Raw genomic sequence first — 20,026 nt, 5'->3', positions numbered from 1 at the left:
CCCAGTTTGATCTAGTATAGTCCAGTTTGATTACAGTCTGGTCCAGTTTAGTCTAGTTTGATTACAGTCTGGTCCAGTTTAGTCCAGTCTGGCTCAGTTTGGTCTAGTTTGGTCCAGTTATGTCCAGTTTGACCCAGTCTGATTACAGTCTGGTCCAGTTTAGTCCAGTCTGATTGCAGTCTGGTCCAGTTTAGTCCAGTTCAGTCCAGTCTGGCCCAGTTTGGTCTACTTTGTTCTAGTTCGATCCAGTCTGGCTCATTTTGGTCTAGTTTGGTCCAGTTTGGCCCAGTATGATTACAGTCTGGTCCAGTTTAGTCCAGTATAATTAGTGTAGTCCAGTGTAGTCTGGTTTGGTCCAGTTAAGTCCAGTATTATATGGTTTCTGGTCCAATCTGGTTCAGTTTGCTCCAGTTTTGTCCAGTTTAGTCCAGTTTAGTCCAGTCTGGCCCAGTTTAGTCCAGTTAAATCCAGTATTATATATTTTCTGGTCTAATCTGGTTCAGTTTGGTCCAATTTAGTCCAGTTTGATTTAGTCTGGTATTAATGTTGCTATAATTTATGTCTCATCGTGGTGAAATAAAGTGGCGTAAATAAAACAGATTACCTAGTGAAACAAACAAACAAACAAACAAACAAACAAACAAACAAACAAACAAACAAACGTCCATGTGAACTTTATTGACCTAAATCTCGTGACTCCTCCGGTCCTCCGCTCGTTCGCGGCTCTTCTCCTGCTGCTCCTTCGGCTCGTGCCTTTGACTTTCTCAGGTGAGTCCCTCCCTCCTGGCAGCCGATTGGCCCCCGGTGACTCTTCGCGCGCCGCCATTGGCTTACCCCCCCGTGGGCTCCAGGTGGCAGGTCCGTACATGAGTTCAGGTGGATCGTACCTGGGCGCAGACGCGAGGGAGGGCCGTGGGATTATTCCGCAGTGTGCAGCTCCGGAAGAGGCGCCGCGAGTCTTTTTATGCTGTTTCACCTGAAACTCACCTGAAGTTTATCCGCGATGGCAGCGAGTGTCGGAGTCAATCCGCCGCACGCGACGGACGAGCGCGCGGTCTTCACGCAGCTCAAGCCAGTGCGCATGTCCGGAGCGGAGGGCGGCGAGGACGCGGCCGTGTTCGAGGACGTCAAACCCGGGGTGAGAGTCTGCGCCGAGCCGGTGAACCACCGGAGCTCCGGAGTTCCGGCCTGTGTGTGTGTGTGTGTGTGTGTGTGTGTGTGTGTGTGTGTGTGTGTGTTTTCCTGTCCTGGCTGAGCGCGTGAGTTTACCTACCTGTCTGCAGGTGGTGTTTGGTTCAATCCCGCGCTGTTTGAGGACAAACACGCGTTTGATTGCGCCGAGCTGCAGGCTGTTCTCCCCCTACCTGTCAGACAGGTGAGGACGCGGCTCACCTGTCCGGACAGGTTAAAGTCCGACACGCGCCTGACGCGGCAGCTGAAGCTCACCTGGGGCGCGCGAGCGCAGCGCAGCTCAGGTGGATCGGAGGAAAACGTTTTTACTTGTAGAATCTGTGATGCAGGTAAACATAGAAGCGATCAGCGGATGAATATTTACATGTAAATAAACCGGGGGTGAGTTGTTTGTGGTGACGTCACCACAAGCGCACAGCCGTGTTTGTGTGAACGCGCTCCGACGGGATCCGGTGTCGGAACCAGTTCGAACCCAAATCGGATGTCATGACGGGTGATAAGTGAGGGTGATGGCGATGGGGGGGGGGCTGGGTCACGTGATGAAGGAGCAGGTTGACGCGTGGGCCTGATCCGGGATCCTGAAGAACTTTTGAATCCAGACCCGGTTCGGTTTGGTTCACATTTGGTCACATGATCCGGTTTCAGTCGGTATTTTAGTCCAGTTTGAAGATATGTCTCAGGTGTAATCAGGTTTGGGGTTCCTGATCCGGAACCCCAAACCTGATCCGGATCCGTTCTGATGTCCTTTGTGTTTCTTAGAGGAGAATAAAACATTTCACTCCTTGTTAAACTTTTTCTTCCACTGGAGCTCACATTTATTTGGGAACAGAGGTTTTTGATGACATCACTTCCAACCAATCAGCTTCTTTGTCACATTTTGTTCCCGTGAAAAAAAACAAAAAAAACGGGACTGAGGCGGAACGTTTTCCACTTCAGGAACTTTTTGTCATCTTCCTTTAAGATGAGATAAAAAAATTTTCCTGGAGGGGGCGGAGCCTCGAGCGTTTTTACGTTTTTCTTGTTCTTGTATCGTTTTTTTGTTAATGATACATTTCTTTCAGGCTAACGTTTGGCTGGAACTGGTTTTGGGGCCTCTGGGGTTCCTTAGCCTCGTCTTTGTAGCCTATAGCGGCGCGTTGGCTAAGGAGATGCCGGTTAGCATTCGCTAACGTCTTCGCCCCCCCATCTCTGGTTTAGTTTTGAGCGTGAACGTCTTGCTCCGCCTTCTGGCCGTCCGCCATCTTTGTTTGGCTGAGCCGGCGTCAGTATGTGGTCCAACCTGTCTGAGCGGCGCCCTCATCGTCACGCGGCCTCGAGGCCAAGAGACGCTGACGACGCCGGCCGACCCCACGAGAAAGTCACAGCGGCGAAAGTCCTTCTCCTGGCGTGAATAAAATGCCGACGGTGCTTTTTCCACCTCAGGTGTCGTCAGCTTTGATGTTTGTTTACATCAGCGGCGTTAGCGTGTGGTCACTTTTGTTTACTTTTGTCTATTTTTGATTCCTAACCCCCCCGCCCCCATCCTGGCGAGAATGAACTGGTCTAACCAGCCGGCAGGTGGGTTTAGCGACCCCCCCCACCCCCTTTAGAAAGGTTGTAATGGAGCCGTCCTGAACTCTGACTCCTCCCTTTTCTTAAAGTCTTTTTATTTATTCTTCCAGAATAAAAATGATTGTAGTAAAAAAAAAAAAAAAAGCTAATTTTATATTTATTATTATTTATTATATTATAATAATAAAAAATAATTATTATTTTATTTATTATTTTTGTTACGCTAACAAGTAAACTCTAATCCATTATGCAGAGGGCCACATCATCAGCATCACGGCTGTCCTCAAAGGGCCAGACGTAACTAATAAATGTAACTAAATGTAACTCAGTGTAATGTAACTAAATGTAACTACTCCTTAATGTAACTAATAAATGTAACTAAATGTAACTCAGTGTAATGTAACTAAATGTAACTACTCCTTAATGTAACTAATAAATGTAACTAAATGTAACTCAGTGTAATGTAACTAAATGTAACTACTCCTTAATGTAACTAATAAATGTAACTAAATGTAACTCAGTGTAATGTAACTAAATGTAACTACTCCTTAATGTAACTAATAAATGTAACTAAATGTAACTCAGTGTAATGTAACTAAATGTAACTACTCCTTAATGTAACTAATAAATGTAACTAAATGTAACTCAGTGTAATGTAACTAAATGTAACTACTCCTTAATGTAACTAATAAATGTAACTAAATGTAACTCAGTGTAATGTAACTAAATGTAACTAAATGCCCCCTGGGCCATGAGTTTAATACATGTGCTCTAATCGATGGTTTCAGGCGCTGGAACGTCTCTGACTCTTTATTACGTCTCCTGTTCCTCTTTGAATTCTGGGAACTGAACAGTTTTCATGAATGGTCTTGTATTAAAGTTAAAAATCTGGATCTGATTGGTTGAAATGTTTTATTTTCTAGCAATATGATGTTTATTAGCTGCTACTATTAGCATATGAGTGGGTCCCAGCCTCTTTATTAGCTTAGCTTCATGTTGCTTCCTGACGTTTATTCTGGATTAAATCTGCTGCTCCTCCACTAATTGCAGAATAAGTTACTGATATGAAACCATGTCCTTCCATCACTGCCGGCGGCGTCCCGGTCGAGAGACGGCACGAGTTACAGAGTAACTCCAGCGGTGTGTCGCCTGATCAATACCCAGATATGGCTCCCAGTGCATGCTGGGATTTTCCTGCGTCCTGCTCGTGTTTGTCTTTCCGGACGGCTGGAAGGGTTTTGGTTTGACTAATTATTTGACTTCCACTCCGACAATTTTGCATGCGAGCAAATGTTTGCAGCCGGCGAGTCTCTGCTCGCTCCTCTCCGGCTGATGGGAGCGTGATGTCATCGCCGCGGCGTTAGCGCCGAGGCTAGCAGGCGCACGTTAGCATCACTTCTTTGACTCTTTTTCAAATCGTAAAATTCAATCCGGAATTCAAATTCTAAGCAGAATCAATCATTAGTGATTGTTTGAGGAAGTAAATTATGTTTGAAATACATTTAGAGGCATAATATTTATGCTCTGTTTCCATGGATACCAACGTGTCCATGTTGACTGAAATGATGGGATGCAATGAGGCGTTAAGTAGTTAATGAATCAGGCTGAGGATCAGGTTACCACATCAGAGGCTCGTCGTCTGTCTGGGTTGTTTGGTCTGGTGATGTCATCAGTACCCATCATGCCTGGCGGCGTGTCTGCAGACGCCGTGGAGCTACAGCTCTTTGATGGCGCTTTCATCCGACGGGAGAATGACCCAAAACAAAGATGGAATCATTTCGTGGTCAAAATCCCGCGATAATCATGGGATTAGCTGGAAGCAGGAGGAATGCCATCGGCGGCGGCGGCGGCGGCGTTTCTTCAAGTGCCGTGATGTCACCGATTCCCAGATGTTCACGTGGATGTAGAAGAAAAATAAGAACCGGAGCAGTTGGATAAATTATTCCCATTTTACAAATGAAAGCGAAACCGAAATTCACGTCAAGTCGGGAAAGAACCTGTTCAGGTTGTCATTGTGATGCTAATTGAGATGCTAAGCTAATCTAGGCAAACACCAAACGGCGACAGTCATCAGTTGTTAGCATGATGATGTCACAACTTAGTTGTGACATTAAAGTTATTTAAGTTCTCATGATTCGATTCTCCATGAACGAGCTAACGTTGTGCTAACGTTAGCTTCAGTTGCTACAAGAAAAATCTAGCGCTCGTTCCACAGGTTTGACATGCTCACGTTAGCTAAGCTATATTAGCTATAAGCTACATAAATCTGTAAAATCCGATGAACCTGAACGTGACGGACGTCCTTGAGGTCAAACGTCGGTTTGTCTCCTGGATCTCGACCCGCTGGAGAACCTGAACCCTAAAACGTCCGCCTCAAAGGTTTTGTTTTGCTCGGATGACCCCGGTCATGATTTCTGCTCCGCTGATCCAAACCGGGGGCCAAACTTTATCAGTCCTGGGCTTTTATGGAGATCCAAAGGCGAACGGCCGCCGGTGCTCTGCATTCCTTCAAAGCCATAAAGGCCAACTGGTCGCACACGCTTTGATTTAGCAATTAGCAGTGAAGACAACGGTTGCCGTCGTAGCTCGGAGGCGTTTTGTGGTGGGTGGACAGGGGGGGTTTCACTTGCATTGATTAGTTTATTGGGTTGAAAGATTTTGCTAAAACCGCTGAACAAACTCCACAAAACAAGATTTTAAATCCAAGAAGTCTTGACGGATTTTTATTTTACTGTCAGGGTTAATTTTATTTGTATTTAATTATAAATCAAATTTGTATTTTAATTACTTTTTTTTTTTAATTATTTGATTTTTAGTCATTTTATTATAATAATTTTTCTGGAAACGATAAAAAAGTTGCGCGTGGAGTCGCATTTGTGGCAAAATGCTGACTCGGCAATAATTTTTAACCGTTTAAAAAAAATAAAGTCAAACTTGTTTGAATTCCTGCCTCTGTCGGAGACGGGATGAGAACTATGACACCGGCAGGACTGTAAAACGGATATAACGGAGTAAAGTTCACTCGGTCTGTAGTAAAAGAGACTGGAACCCGTGAAGGATGGACATCATATTGGACTAGAGCCCGGAAACTCCCCCTCCATCCCATAAACATGTAGCGAGCTGATAAGAGCTGCTATCAGGCAGACGGATTCTTAGCGGTTGTACATGTCCTTCAATTATTAACCGACAGAGTCTTTAGGCGCCGCTCCAAGAGGCTCCGAGACGGTTTGGGGTTCGGTTTGTGCGCTTTGACGCCGCCGTCACCCTCGTTTGACGGGAAGCTTCAAAAAGACGAAGTAACGACGGGAAACCGTTAAATCAGAAAGCGTAGCTGGACTTCTTTAAAAAGTTTATAAGAGCTCTAAAGTTTTTGGAGATCATTGTAAAAATTAATGCAGGTTGGTCACATGACCTCCAACCATCGTGATTTCAAAGGTCATGAAAAACCCGATGGATTGTGAGGTGGCATTACGACGTTTGTCCAGATGTTTCCTCAGGTTACACATGCAAACGTTCGTGGAGTCATTTGTAGATCACGAAATCAGGAACTTTTACTTTGGTCGCTACAAGTTGGACCAAAAATCACGCGTTTGGCTCTGCTCTTTATCTGCCGCAAAAAACAAAATTGCATTTAAAAAAAAAACCAAAACACATGAAAGTTGGACTTCAGTTGTTGGTATTTATTTGTTTCCATGGAAACAAGTTGGGTTTTGGTTCGTTCCCTCGGTTAGATTTATCTCAGACGAGCGTTTGTGGGGCGTAACTAAGGAGGTGTGTCTTGATATTTGGTAAATTTTAGGTTTTTGTTTTTAAATGTTATAGAATTGAACTTTCATGCCAAACTGCTGACAACTAAACGTCCTTCAATCCGGAGTCCATCAACGCCACGCCGGGTCGTTTGTCCTAAACCGGTTGCTTGAGGGTTTGGGTTTCTATAGAGGGTTTAGACGGGGACTCGTGTTCCTGTAAAGACGGGAGAATGAAAACACTCCAGTCAGATCCCATTATTGTGGGCTGATGTTGACTAATAGCAATGAATGTAATTGGCTCCGCCCATCGCCGTCCTTCTGTCATCACTGAGCTTCACGTCTGTCTCACGGGTCTATTTTTACCCGGCATTGTTTAAGTTTCACCTTCAACCTTTGTTTTGCTCTTTTCTTTGCCTCTATTCATCCAATCGCCTCCATCTGCCATATACTTGTCGGTGACGCCCACTTATGTGCGTGGCGTATCACCAGTAGGCCTGTCAGGACAAATTTTCATATTTGTGGCGCACATATTGGCGCATGTGACACCAGTTTGTTAGGATGTCGATCGGATCGAGTCGTGAATAAAGGGAAGGCGTTTTTGTCGAGGTTGGGAATCCGAACTGGAAATAAAAACACATCATCCCTCGAGGGTCTGAGCGCGTTTAGCTTAATCTAGCAAAGGGAGGAGCCTCTAACTGTTTGGTTAGTTATTATTATCCAACCTTGAATCTTCGGCTAATCTTATTTTGGAGTTTCTCGTCTCTATGGTGTAATTACAGACCGCTATCCAGGGTAATGGAGGACAGGTCACATGACCAGCGAGGTAGAAGACCTCGTGAAACCAACTGAAAAGTATCCAAAACAGAAATACCACAAATATTAACTTCCTGTATGAAGTCTGCACACGCCTGAAGCGTGAGATGTAGAAATCTTCTCCTTCAACTCATGGCCTCCAGTATTTGCAAGAATGGAGTCAGAATTAGGATCACGAACAACAAACATTCTCCAGTGTTTGCCTCAAAGACTCCAAGGACTTCAAAGTCTTCGGAGTCTTCAGAGACTCCGAAGACTTTGGAGTTTTCAGAGTCTTGGAAGACTCTGCTGAGACTGATCTCTGAACGGCTTGAATGGTTGTAGGTCAGGTCCGCTCCAGCTGCCGGGGCTTGGCGGAGGGTCAGGGTAGTGAGCTCCACTGGGAAACAGGAATGTTAGGCATGAAGGAGGGGGTGGAGGTCCTGGTACCAACATCTCTCAGACGGCTGTAATGGTTTTCCTTCTCCTTTAATTACCCTCTGACTCGACGTGTTTCTATGAATTGTCTCTCTGCTGTATTGCTAATCTCAACAAATCTTTCCCAGTTGCTCCGTCCAAGTCCAATGGGAGCTGCTGATGCTTCTCCAGACGATCCTCCCAAATTTTATTTACACATGCTTCCTGAAAAATGACTGAACCACGACACCTTTCCTGGGCAGGAACACAACCTGCAACTTGACGCAAAATTTTCTAGTCAACCTAGTTCACAGAAGATCCCAGACTGGTGTTGGTTTTGTCGCTTTTCTTGGGCCAAAATCTTTGTTGTAGCATTTAAGCTAATAGCGGTGATACACATCCTTTTCAAGAAGGTGCTTGTCTCTAATTTGTTTTCCTAAACGAGACTGATAAACTAAGCTAAAGGCACATCTCATGCATGAACCATCAGCAATACACCAGTTAGGCAGGTGGAACGCATCCTGGTTGGTCACATTCAGAAGGGCATGGTCATGTGTTTGAGCTTGATTTCTCCCAATAGATTTTGTTGTCTTCATCTTTAAAGTTTTATTTGTAATCTACAGAAGGACGTCCTTCTTTAATCTCGTCTCTGATTGGTTTCTTTCAGACTCAGCTGGAGTTGGACAAGTATCTCCACCAGGTCGGTCCCCTCTTGAGTCTCCCCACTGAGTCCGTAGACAAGAAGTACCGACGCGAGAGCGCTTCCGTGGTGGACGAGTACTTCTCCGAGGACAAACCGATCGCCCCCTACAGCCTCAACATCAACGTCATCCTCCCCAGCACCACTCACCTCCGCACCGGCCTCTACCGACCCAACACCAAGACCCTCACCCCCCAACAGATAAAGACGGAGCCCGGGCTGGAGGTGCCCTGCTCTATCGCCACCTCCGCCTCCACCCAGGCCCTGCCGGACTTCACCTCGGTTTTCAGCGTGCCGCCTGTGGTCAACAACGTTTTCATCAAACCAGACATGAGTTCCAGAGGAGGGGTGAGCGTCCCCACCGGTACCCAACAGCAGCCGCCTAGTCTGGACGCGGAGCTCCACATTGGCCCCCCTGCCCCCCAGCAGCAGGTCTACCACATGCCCATCACCAGCTGTGCTGACCTCACCATGACTCTGTCCCACACTAGCCCGGCGTCACACGGCCCCAGCGGCGCCAGGACCATGATGAACCTCGGGAGCGTTGCTCTGCCGACCTCCAACGGCAACTACATGATGGCGGAGCAACAACTCCCACAGCACCACGGTTACTACCAGGCCTCTCCGGCCAACACGTCCCAGCACACAGGGCCCCACAGTCTGCCGCCGTCACCCCCAAACTCCCAGCCAGGTAGTCCAGACGGCCACGCTGAGCTGCTCAGCTTGGCGGCCCAAGCTCCGCCTCCATACCAGCAGCGTCTTGGAGGGATAAAGATCACAGGGTTGTCCCCACACGCCTTGCTGATGACGCATGGCCAGGGTGTCCTGACGGGGCCCAAGTACAACCGACGGAACAACCCGGAACTGGAGAAGAGGAGGGTCCACTTCTGTGACTACCCAGGTAACCGTTGTCCAATCTTTGACTTGTACTTGTAAAAGGACTAATGTTGCATTTTTTGCACTCCTTGACAGAGCAAACGCTAATGCTAGCTTTGCAGATGATGCAAAGCTAACATCTTGGCTGTAACTGCTAATCTTAAAGCTCAAAGAGACAGGAAATAAGCAAGGACTGGATGTTCTCTCTAGTGTCAACTGTTCTCTTAGATGTATTTGCAGCTAATTTACATTAACAACAAGCCTGCTTGAATGTGAGGTTCATACCAGTTCATTTGGCAATGGGACTTGAAATGTTGGCAACCAAATTCAATGGGTATTATCTCGAAGTACCGAAAGAGTCAAGTCCTGCTGACAGCTAGCGCTGGTTGTTGGCATCGCTAACCAGGTCTTACACTCTTTTCTGTTTTGTGTGTACCGTATCGGGCGACAAAACACCCTGCTATCCAATATCTGCCCCTACACACCAAGAGTAAATAATGAAGGGCCACCAGAATCCATTATCAGCAGATTGAGTCCTGCACGGTTCCCTGGGCGGGGCTCCTTTCTGTCCTCAAGCAATGTGTAAAACTCCAGACCGGATAAAGTGACTCAAATCTCTTGGGAAATCACATTTTCTCATGTGCACAACAAAAGTTAACCAAAGGTAGAGACGTCGCAAAAATTCACCCGCAGATCTCTGAGGGTTGATTGAACGCATCTGAAAACAAAGATATGCTAATGAAGCGAGATTTAACTGCGTTATCTCAACTACCTGTAGGTGGCGATGCCACGTCTCCAGCCAGATCGGATTGGTCAACAATCACAAAAAAATTATCAACTTTTTTATTTTACCACCAATTATCCGTCATTTAATAGCTATTAACTCCAGCTGGGAAACCGGCTGACTTTGGTCTTCGAGGCCTCGGATGAACCGACTGTCAGGCGCTCATCTTCTTCCTCTGTGGTTTCTTTTCAGGCTGTACCAAAGTTTACACGAAGAGCTCCCACCTGAAGGCGCACCAACGGACGCACACCGGTAAGAAACCAGTGGCTTCAACCGGAATCACATGACGGCTGGGTGAACGCTGACTCTTGATTGGCTCTACGATCTTCTGGCAGAAAAAATAGCAACGTAGCATCTTGTTAGCCTTCTGGTTTACAGCTATTTACTTTTGAACCATTAGCATAGCGTTAGCTTTCAGGCTCATAGCTGTTAGTAGGTTTGACTATTGTTAGTGTAACGGTAGTTTACTTTCTCGGAATGTGAATTCTGCTAGCAAGAATTTTTGCGTCATTATTCACGCAGCCTTTCTGAAGACATTCCTTGTGACAAATCAAAAGAGGAAACCAGGTGAACTGGTCTTCCATTGGTTTGACGTACAAACATTAGCTTTTTTAGCACATTGTCAACTCGCCAGACTAGCTTTTTAAAACTCGTCAGCTAGCTTCCTCGCTTTAAGGCTGGTTTCAGGCAACGTTTTGAAGAAGAAAATTCTCAGGTCAATATTTTTAGGAGTCGACGGTTTTTGGGCGACTCCGGATCGACTTTCCTTTGTGATCCGGATCGGGACAGATGCGGGGAAAACAAAACTGTTTCAGGGAGTAGGTGGAAGACTGTGGAAAGAGGCAAAACGGGAGTGGGATTAGTTTGTTTGGGAGGTTTTGTTTTGCCCCGGCGTGCTCCTACCTGTAGGCTCTCCGGCGAGAACAAAGAAGGGAGGAGGATAGAAGCCGAGAGGGAAGACACGCAGCTAACGCTAACGCGAAGGCAGAACCAGTTTCTCCTGCTTCTCAGTTCTTTTTTTGCCGAGGATGGAGGAGGAAGCTGGAGCGTTTGCAGAATGGGGGAAGGCCAGTTTGTTTTCCTTCTGTAAGGCGACACCTGTGGCAGCATGAGACCTGGATTTTTTGGAGATATACTCGTGTGATAAAACCTCCTCCGATGTGAAAACTACGCCGAGTGTGCAAACGCAAACAGATCTCTCTCCAGTCGTAAATAGATAAGATGAGGCTTTATAGATCCCGGTGGGGAAGTTGAGTTGTAACAGCAGCAGGATACAGCGGCACAGAAAACAAATAGACTGTAAAATCGGCAGTGAGAAGGGTAAACACCGCCCCAACGCCGCCGCAGACGACAGATTGCATAAGAATGCGGTTTGTGGGACGGAATGTCGTCGCAGGTTCGAACGTCCAAGTGTTAAAATGAAGAGACCAGTGTCACATGTTCACAATCACTCTGCCTCCAGCACAGGCTAGCTAGCACCCTTAGCATGCTACCAAGTTGTACTCGCAGCTTTCACGTGGTAGACGGGTGTTTGTGTCCGGGTGTGTTAATTGTTGATTATCGGAAGCAAACTTTTTGGTTTGGCACGAGAAATACTCGATTTCTTTACATTAGCTGAGTGATTTTAGCATAAATTACTATATCCTGGTCTTCCTCCAGGATTTATTAAGTGTTTATCTATCTATAAACCTGTCGTATCCTGACTTGATCACAAATACGAGTAAATCAACTGGCTAACCAAGACGCCAAAAGCCTGTGTTAGCATATTAACTAAGAAAAATGGGCTTTTTAAGCTTATTTTAACTAAGCTACCATAGCTACAGACACTCTGTGAATCAGAAGCTTCTACTTGTGGGTGATTGCTAAATCATAGCTGATTTTACGGCCTGATTAATCGTTCTGGTCAGTCCAACAGGTCCCATCGTGTTTGGTGCTTCGTCGTTGACTCACGAGGAAATGAATTCATTCGTTTAATGAAACAGTAAATCAAGTTTGGACTGTTTTTGCACTTTCTGTTTCACATGGGCTCTAAACCAAATCACGCTAACACAGTAGCTAACGTCAGCACGTGTTAAACGAGGAAACACATGGTAAAAACCGTAGCTAACGTTAGCACACCTAAACTGAAAAAACATTTAGTAAAAAAATTAATATAAAAGTTGGGCATGTTAGCCTGAAAGGGGAGTCATCCTATAGCATCTGTAGCTAGCATCTTCAGCATTTGTTTCTGCTAACATTAGCACATCTAGTAGCGCCGCATTCTTTCGTGTCGTTTGAAAATCCATGAAAACTTTAAATGAGCTGTTGGAGATGTTAGCATAGCAATACCTGCCAAGACATTACCGACAGGTGGCGCTACAGCCGTTACTGCTAAACTGATTTAGCAGTAACGGCTGTAAATAGATGTTTTATTTACATCTATTTACAGTTTTATCTTATTTTGCGATTGCGTCATGACAGAAGTCGTTCCTCGTGGAACGTTTCGTACGTTTCTTTTGTTCCGTGACTTGCAAAAAGTTCTGCTGCTTTATCTTTTCCAGAAATGATTAATGCCGCTGTCTGTTTGCCGACTTCAACCCGTCCACACCTTCAGTTCATACGGAATAAATTGAGGGGATAGCGTCAACGACAGAACAACCTCGTTACGTTCTTTGTCTTGTTAGCGCGTCGAAAAAAACGTGGAGTCATGTCCGAGGGGGAAGTGGCGGGAAAATCGTCCTCAATCGTTTCCGGCATCCCGATCTGGAAGGTTTAACGGGTTCCATGAAAATCTGTTGACTCGTTTCATGTTGAAAACAAGGTTTAGCCCCGCCCCCACACTAACCACATATTGCGTTCGGATCTTTAATGTGGCGAAACGCCGTCCCATGTGTATTTGAGGATGTCTGATAGGACCGAGCAGGAAGTTGTGCAACCTGATGAAGCGATAAAACATCTTGACCCTCTGGTCACACGTACGTACGTGAAAACGTATGAATCACCGTGACTCACCGGCGCACTCATTTAGCTCACGCCGTGGACGCAGGAAGTCGCCGTTAGCGTCGGTTCACTCCTCATAGGAAGAATTCAAACACTCGTTTCGGGTCTAAACGATCTTTAAATGTCTTCACATGCCTCACAGCCCACGCACGGCATGCTGGGACACGCTCACGCATGATGTCATAGAGGCTAACAGCCTCGTTAGCTTCTTTAGCAGACTTATGCTGCAGACAAACTGGCTTAGTGGGATCCTCCGTCGCTTAGCAACCAGTGGAGGAACGTAGAGACGTGTTACTGTCAGTGTGGGGGGGGCGGGGTAGGTAATGGTGTAGGGGTAGTTGGTCGGTTGGTTTGTTGGTTGTTTCAATGGGTTATTCGTTTGTTTGTTTGTTTGTTTGTTTCTGAACGTCACCAGGTGGTTTGATTCAGTCTTCTTCCTGTGTTGAAGTTATTGATTATTGATTATTAGCTAACGGCTCTGGAACCCCACCCCACACACACACACACACACACACACACACACACACTGGTCAGTCGTGACCATAGCCGCTTCCATCTGAACTCTGTACAGTGTGTGTGTGTGTGTGTGTGTGTGTGTGTGTGTGTGTGTGTGTGTGTGTGTGTGTGTGTGTGTGTGTGTGTGTGTTCAGTGCTATCAGGCTGATTAAGAACCCTCCAGCCCTCTTCACAAACACATGATAAAGCTGCTGTTTGCTCGCTGGTTCACTCAAACCTGGTTTAAACTCTTGTTTACTTAATCCTGATGTGATGTTATTCCTGATCGGAGTCGTTCCAGGAGATAGATATGTAGTAATAATAAAGGTGAATCCGGTTTGTATCAACTTTATTAGCAGCGTCCTCGTAACGTCACACCAGCGTTTGTTTCTTGTTGGTTCTGCTAGCTTGTTAGCTTCAGTTTAGCGCTAATGTAGTCTGTGTTAGCGGCCCCTTTAAGAAAGTAGTCATGTGACCGAGGCAAGCATCTTCACAAGCGTTAAGAGCGAGTCATACATTTAAAACAAAAAACATCCTTGATAACCGGATCAGAAATTAAACGTATTGATTGATTGATTGATTGATTACCTGGAGTTTTGTTGTTCACCTGTGTTTTTGGTCCATTAACATCAATGCATTTATTCCTTTCTGACATCACAGCCTACATGTGTTAGCATTAACGTTAGCGACAACTACAGGCTAAGGAGAGTAGATCAAGGGCCCCAAATGGACCCTGTTGGGTTCATTTCAAGGAAGTAAAGAGGTGTGTTTGTTCTGTGTGTGGATAGATGGGGAGGTTTGGAGGATGAGGGATGGGGGGCCGTCCCTCCTGACCTTTTAGCAGCTTGTTTAGCATTATATCCCCGTGGAGTGTTTGTTTTGCGTGGATGTGTCCCATTACGGCGACCTGTTTGCCATCCTTCACAGATAATAGTCGGTCTAAGTCAAGCTGCGCTTTTGACCCCGACGCCGCCGCTGTAGAGAAAACCAAACACACCTGCAGCTCCACCTTTTATCCTCCGCCTGTCCATACATCAGAGCGACCCATCCAGAAACGGGATATTATCCCGATGCTGGGGGCGGGGGGTTGACGCCGTTTACTTATCCCAAATTGATTGAGGCGACGTTAGCGTGTCATTTACACAGACGTCGTTCTTAACGTGTCGTTCTTCTGCTCTTTGGACCCCCCCTTCCGCTAGGGGATCGATAGCGTGACGCTATCTAATCTGCGCCAAAGAGGCCCCCAATAGTAATGAGAGCTTAACGACCCAAACGGGTCCGTCTAAACCGGCTGATAGCGGCGTTTCCTGGAAGATTCCAGCCAAGGACACAACTAAAAACTTGAAAAACTCGGAATGAAGTCGGAATAACGTCGGAATAAAGTCGGAATATTTCGGCCCCCTAACTCAAACTTTAGGATTGATATCCTGCTAATCGCTGTTTGACGACCTCGTTGGCGTTATCGTTATCTCCGTTGGGACGTGTTGGTGCTCACGCTAATGCTCATGATTTCCAGCGCCGCGGTGAAAGATGACATTTTTTCCCTGTTTGCATACCAGGCTATTGAACGCAGCCTTTTCTCCGTGTTGATCATTAGCTAGCTGTTTGGCAATGGCAGCGGAGAAATGTCAATGTTTGGGTGGTGTCGTGTTTGGCGTGTTAAAGGTTCTTTATTCTCTGGGTTTCTTATCCAGAACGACTTGCTAACGTAAAACTGTGGGGTGTGTTTGTTTTCAAAGATCAGACGTACAGGAAGGACCGTGTGGGTGTTTGATTCAGAGAATTTAGTCGAAACGTTCCACTCATGACGACTGCTGAGTCAGTCTGGATATTATTCTCCTCACCCGGTCAAAAAACGTGGCTAACATTAGCTCGTTTCACCTGAGAAAACACCTGGACAAAAACTGGTAGCTTGAATTAGAATGTCTCATCTCAGGAACACCTGGTTATTAATTGTAGCTAACATTAGCATATCTAATATAAGGAAAACGGGTCTAAAACTGCGGCTAACGTTAGCTTGTTTCACCTGAGAAAACATGTGGAAAAAAACTGGTAGCTAATATTAGCATGTCTCAACTCAGGAAACACCTGGTCAAAAAGTGTTAGCTAATATTATGAAAGCTCACCTCAGGAACATTCGCTTAAAAATTGTATCTGACGTTAGCATGTCTAACCTGAGAAAACCTGGTCTAATACTGTAGCTAACATAACTAACTAGCTAACTAGCGCAGTGTTTCTAATGCCGTCCTCTCTTCCAGGTGAGAAGCCGTACCGTTGCACGTGGGAGAACTGTGACTGGCGCTTCGCCCGGTCGGACGAGCTCACCCGACACTACCGGAAACACACCGGCGCCAAACCCTTCAAGTGCGTCTCCTGCAGCCGCTGCTTCTCGCGCTCTGACCACCTGGCCCTGCACATGAAGCGCCACCAGAACTAACCACGCCCACTCCCACCTGTAAATACAGCCACACCCATGGAGCGGTAGCCATACACCAATCAAGAGCCAGCTTCATCCCGAAGCGCCAACTGCTAGCATAAGCTAACAGATGGGGAATTATAGTCGGTTGAGCGTTGATCAAACAATTTGATTCGATCTGAATTTCTCCTCTTGAAGGTAACAATTTTGTAAAAAAAATAATTTAGACTGAAAAAAGTTTGTAGTTTAGGTGGGAAAACACTTTCCATACTCTAGCTAACAGCAGCAAGCTATTAGCGCCGCTGTTAGCACCCAGGAAAACAAATGGTAGATTTTAGAAATAAATGTGTAAAAAAAATAGAAATATCTAATAAGAAATTAGAATTTAAAGAATAAAATCAAACTATTTAAGGAGGAAAAATGAAAACAGGTCAGCGCTATCCGTTAGCTAATGCTAGCTAACGCTCCGAGATGACAGCGGCGTCGATTCAAAACAGGAACATTCACACACACTTTGTTTTTTCCATTGAACCGCAGCGTCAGACTCCTCCCTCCAGCTGCCATCTTCATCATCTCCTTCATCATCGTCGTCACTTTTAGCATGTTTTATCAATTTGAGATACGAACTTTTCCGAGGAGACGGAGTTTCCTTCCAACTTTTGTAAATATTTGTTTATACGTGTTTGTGTGTCTGAAAATATGAATGTATTGAGATTTATACTTGACTTTTTTTTTTTTACGTCAAATGTTAATATGATAAATACTCCACCTGGGCTTGAGATGTAATCTCCGTGTAAAAAAAACAACAACTGTCTCCATGGAAACAACCGAGCACAGGTTCTTCCTGTCAAACCATTTGCCAGTGTTTGTATACATGACATCATCGGTTACCACGGCGACCAGGTTCCTCTGACGGCAGTTTTCCTGTTTGTTTGTTTTTTTGGCGAGTTTTTATTTTTCCCATTTTGTTAAACGCGTAACCGGAAGTGGGGGGAGCGAGACGGGTCGACCTGTTGCATCGTGATTCGCAGTCGGGTTAACTGGTGACGCGGCCGATGGAGAGTCGATAGAAAGATGGACGACGGTTTAACGTGACTCCATCGAATGAAAGTCGACTTCTGTTGTTGTCTTTTCTGGAATGATCGCACTTTTTTGTGCTGAATGGAAGTTTGGACAACAACAGGAAATACAAGAGAAAATTATAAAATTATACGGCAAAAAATAAAGATGTTCAGGGTGTAAATCCTTGAATTTAAATCTGGCCGTGATGCTGAGAATTGGATTTGGAATTTTAAAAAAATCTATTAATTACAGATTTGAAACCTTTCGCATTATGATGTCATAGTTTTGCTGGACACGCCACTCAAACCAGAAAATGTGATTAATAATATTAAATTAAAAATAATCAAGACATGGAAAAGTCTTCCAGTGGCGCTAGTGATCAATAAAACATATAAATATATACATCAGCTGAGTAGAACTGCAAATTTTTAGTCCCTTTTTAACACATTAAAATAATATGCGATACCTTTCCTGTTAATAAGACAGAATAAATTTTTGTGTTCATTGTGTTTCAGGTCCGACTTTATTTATTTCATAAAAGAAAACCATAAAAATGTTTTTTCACTCGGTAAAAATCCCCGAACGTGATGCAACCAATAAATAAACCAGGAAGTGAAAGAACACAATGCATTTTTAATAATATATAAAAAATTTATTAATAGATTAACAACACAAAATTCTCTTTAAATTTAAAAGCCAGACTTAATGTTTTGACTTGAAGAATTTCCAACGGAAATATTTTATTGGAACTGCGTGGGCGTCGCCAGTTACAAGGGTCGACATGACAACTTTAGAGTTGTATGACTTAATCACAGGAAAAAATCATGCGCCGCAACAGTTAAAACAAGCACGACTCACATCAGTCGGGTTTGTCTTCATTTAGGGGAAACAATAACGTTAATTTTTAAAAAAAAAACATTTTTACATTATTTCAAAAATATGATTTTTTTTTGTTTTCTGTGTACAGAAGACTGTAAATATTTCATCTCATTTCCTAATATTAATATTTTTTTTCTTTTTTTTATGTAATGGGATTTTAGATTGGTCGTATGTGAATGTGTGTTTAATTTTCTTTTGATACTTCTTGTGTGGAAAAAAAATGTATGTACAAATTATGAACAACAATAATGTATCTTTATTTTTGTTTGTGCGATATGCTGCAATTAAATAAAAATTCATGTATATAATAAAAGTTGTGGATTATCTGATTTTTATGAAGAATGAAATTCTAACAAAATTTAGTGTAAAACGAAAAAAAAAAAAAAGTACTGCAAATTTCATAATGGACAAGACATTCTCAAAATTCATCTTTCTTGATATTTTCATTTAAAGATGCTTTTTTGTTCCACAAACAAAACAGTTTAAACATCGCAACTTTTTACAACTAGGTTTGTTAAAATTGAATTTTTTTTCCTGAATTCTGAAATTTTAAATTGTCCCTGTGTGTCTTTTTTAATCGAGGTGCTTGTCACTTCAAATGTCGACTTTTATTTTGTTGTTTTTTTTCTGGATTATTTTTGCTAATTTTTCGTGACTACCGACTGTCGAGTCAAAACCCTGATCCGGACGGAGATTCGGAAAAGCGTTGAATCATTTGCATCGCAAGACGTGAATCCGCGCCTCCTTAAAGCTCCGCGTTCGCTCTGTAGGGAAATGTGGAGGTGCTGATCCGGATCGCGATCGGAATTAGCTGTTCCGATTGACGGGACGCGATTCTTACTGATACTCGTATCGCGGAGATGTAGATCGGGTCAAACACTGAAAGGAGTTTATCAAACAGGAAGAGGGTTAATCATTCGCCGCCATCGACCCACCCCCCCGGGTCAGACGGACCCGGGTTGGGTGAAAGGTGACAGGAAGGAACCTGCCGGTGGAGAGGGCGTGGCCGCCTCCACAATCCGCTGGCAGGGAAAGTAATCATGTTTCCAACCGGGATCCCGAGCGATTGGACAACGCCCTGAATGCTAACACATGCTAACACAACGCTGTTTGATCCGAGTGCTTTTCAGACCACAGGCGGTGCTTGTCCAAAAAGGGGCGGATCCCTTTTGGTTCCTCTGCTTTTGTCTGGACTGGTTTAATTATAGCGCCAATATAAAGATCCACATCTAATTGCGTTCCTGTGTGGGATTGTTTGTGTTGGCATGGCAACACAACAGCAGAACGGGTTGTTTCAGGACCGCGTTCCATCATGTGGGTTTATGAGAAGTTTGTTTTGATCCACTTTAAATTCTTGATGGGACGAAAAGCTTCAGTCTCGTGGTTTAAATATTTGCTAACGCTAACGCTAGGGGCTGTTACCGGCTGTTACCCCACATGACTCGATTCGAACCTGGAGGTTCGCAGCAGCAGATATTTCCATAAACAAACGTTTCCCAAATGCTAATCCCGAGACACGCGGCTAACGCTGTTAGCTAGTGTTAGCAAGCTGTAAACGACCACGACGTTTTTCTGAGCAGAAGGTCCGATAATCCAGTTCATGGCAGATCAATGAAGTTGGAATTTAATGCTGTTTTTGGAATTTGACATTTTTTATTCTTCTGGTAAATCATTATGGGATGGACTGGATGCTATCTGAATGGCGGCTGTTCTGTTCTGTTAGCCTTCCTGACGTTCGCTGGCATCGCAGCTCAGATGAAACACTTTGGAAGTGAAGTTGGCCTGTGGTTGGGAGTGGGCCATACCGCTATCTGGAAGGAGGGACAGCGAACTTATTAATGTGTGTTATCGTAGCATTCATAATTATAGGTTTTAAAATGGCTGAGTGAACTCTGACCCCTGTCCCCAGCGTGACCCCGCCCACTCCTGGGGGCCCCGGCAGCGCCGTGGAGTCATTCCACTGGTGGAGTCGTAAAACGCCTGTTAGAACTTGTCGGACTGAACTAAATGGAATCTGACATTCGTCTGGAGAACACACACCTGAACGGAAACGCCTCCACCCAACGGGCGGACCTGGCGTGTGTTGCCATGGCAACTCCAGCTGGAAACAGTGATGCTTCTGATGGAAACAAGAA

General features: G+C 44.8%; 1 protein-coding gene across 1 annotated transcript; it reads left to right on the top strand.

Moving 5' to 3' along the window:
* The first annotated feature begins 893 nt into the window (after nucleotides 1-893).
* On the top strand, nucleotides 894-18,131 carry klf5l (Kruppel like factor 5 like). Its single transcript, XM_068331965.1, has 4 exons — nucleotides 894-1,138; nucleotides 8,368-9,301; nucleotides 10,253-10,312; nucleotides 15,793-18,131. Exons 1-4 carry the CDS (start codon nucleotides 1,004-1,006, stop codon nucleotides 15,969-15,971), a joined length of 1,308 nt encoding a protein of 435 aa, XP_068188066.1. The 5' UTR covers nucleotides 894-1,003; the 3' UTR covers nucleotides 15,972-18,131.
* Nucleotides 18,132-20,026: the final 1,895 nt, after the last annotated feature.

The sequence above is a fragment of the Antennarius striatus genome, chromosome 13 (assembly GCF_040054535.1).
Source record: "Antennarius striatus isolate MH-2024 chromosome 13, ASM4005453v1, whole genome shotgun sequence".
NCBI lineage: Eukaryota > Metazoa > Chordata > Actinopteri > Lophiiformes > Antennariidae > Antennarius > Antennarius striatus.
This window is presented reverse-complemented; position numbering and strand designations above follow the sequence as displayed.

Excerpts from the sequence above, each read along its gene's own strand:
- klf5l (XM_068331965.1), top strand. The coding sequence starts at position 1,004 with ATGGCAGCGAGTGTCGGAGTCAATCCGCCGCACGCGACGGACGAGCGC. Across the intron at positions 9,302-10,252 it reads CCACTTCTGTGACTACCCAG|GCTGTACCAAAGTTTACACG; the intron begins GTAACCGTTGTC and ends GTTTCTTTTCAG. Across the intron at positions 10,313-15,792 it reads GCACCAACGGACGCACACCG|GTGAGAAGCCGTACCGTTGC; the intron begins GTAAGAAACCAG and ends CCTCTCTTCCAG.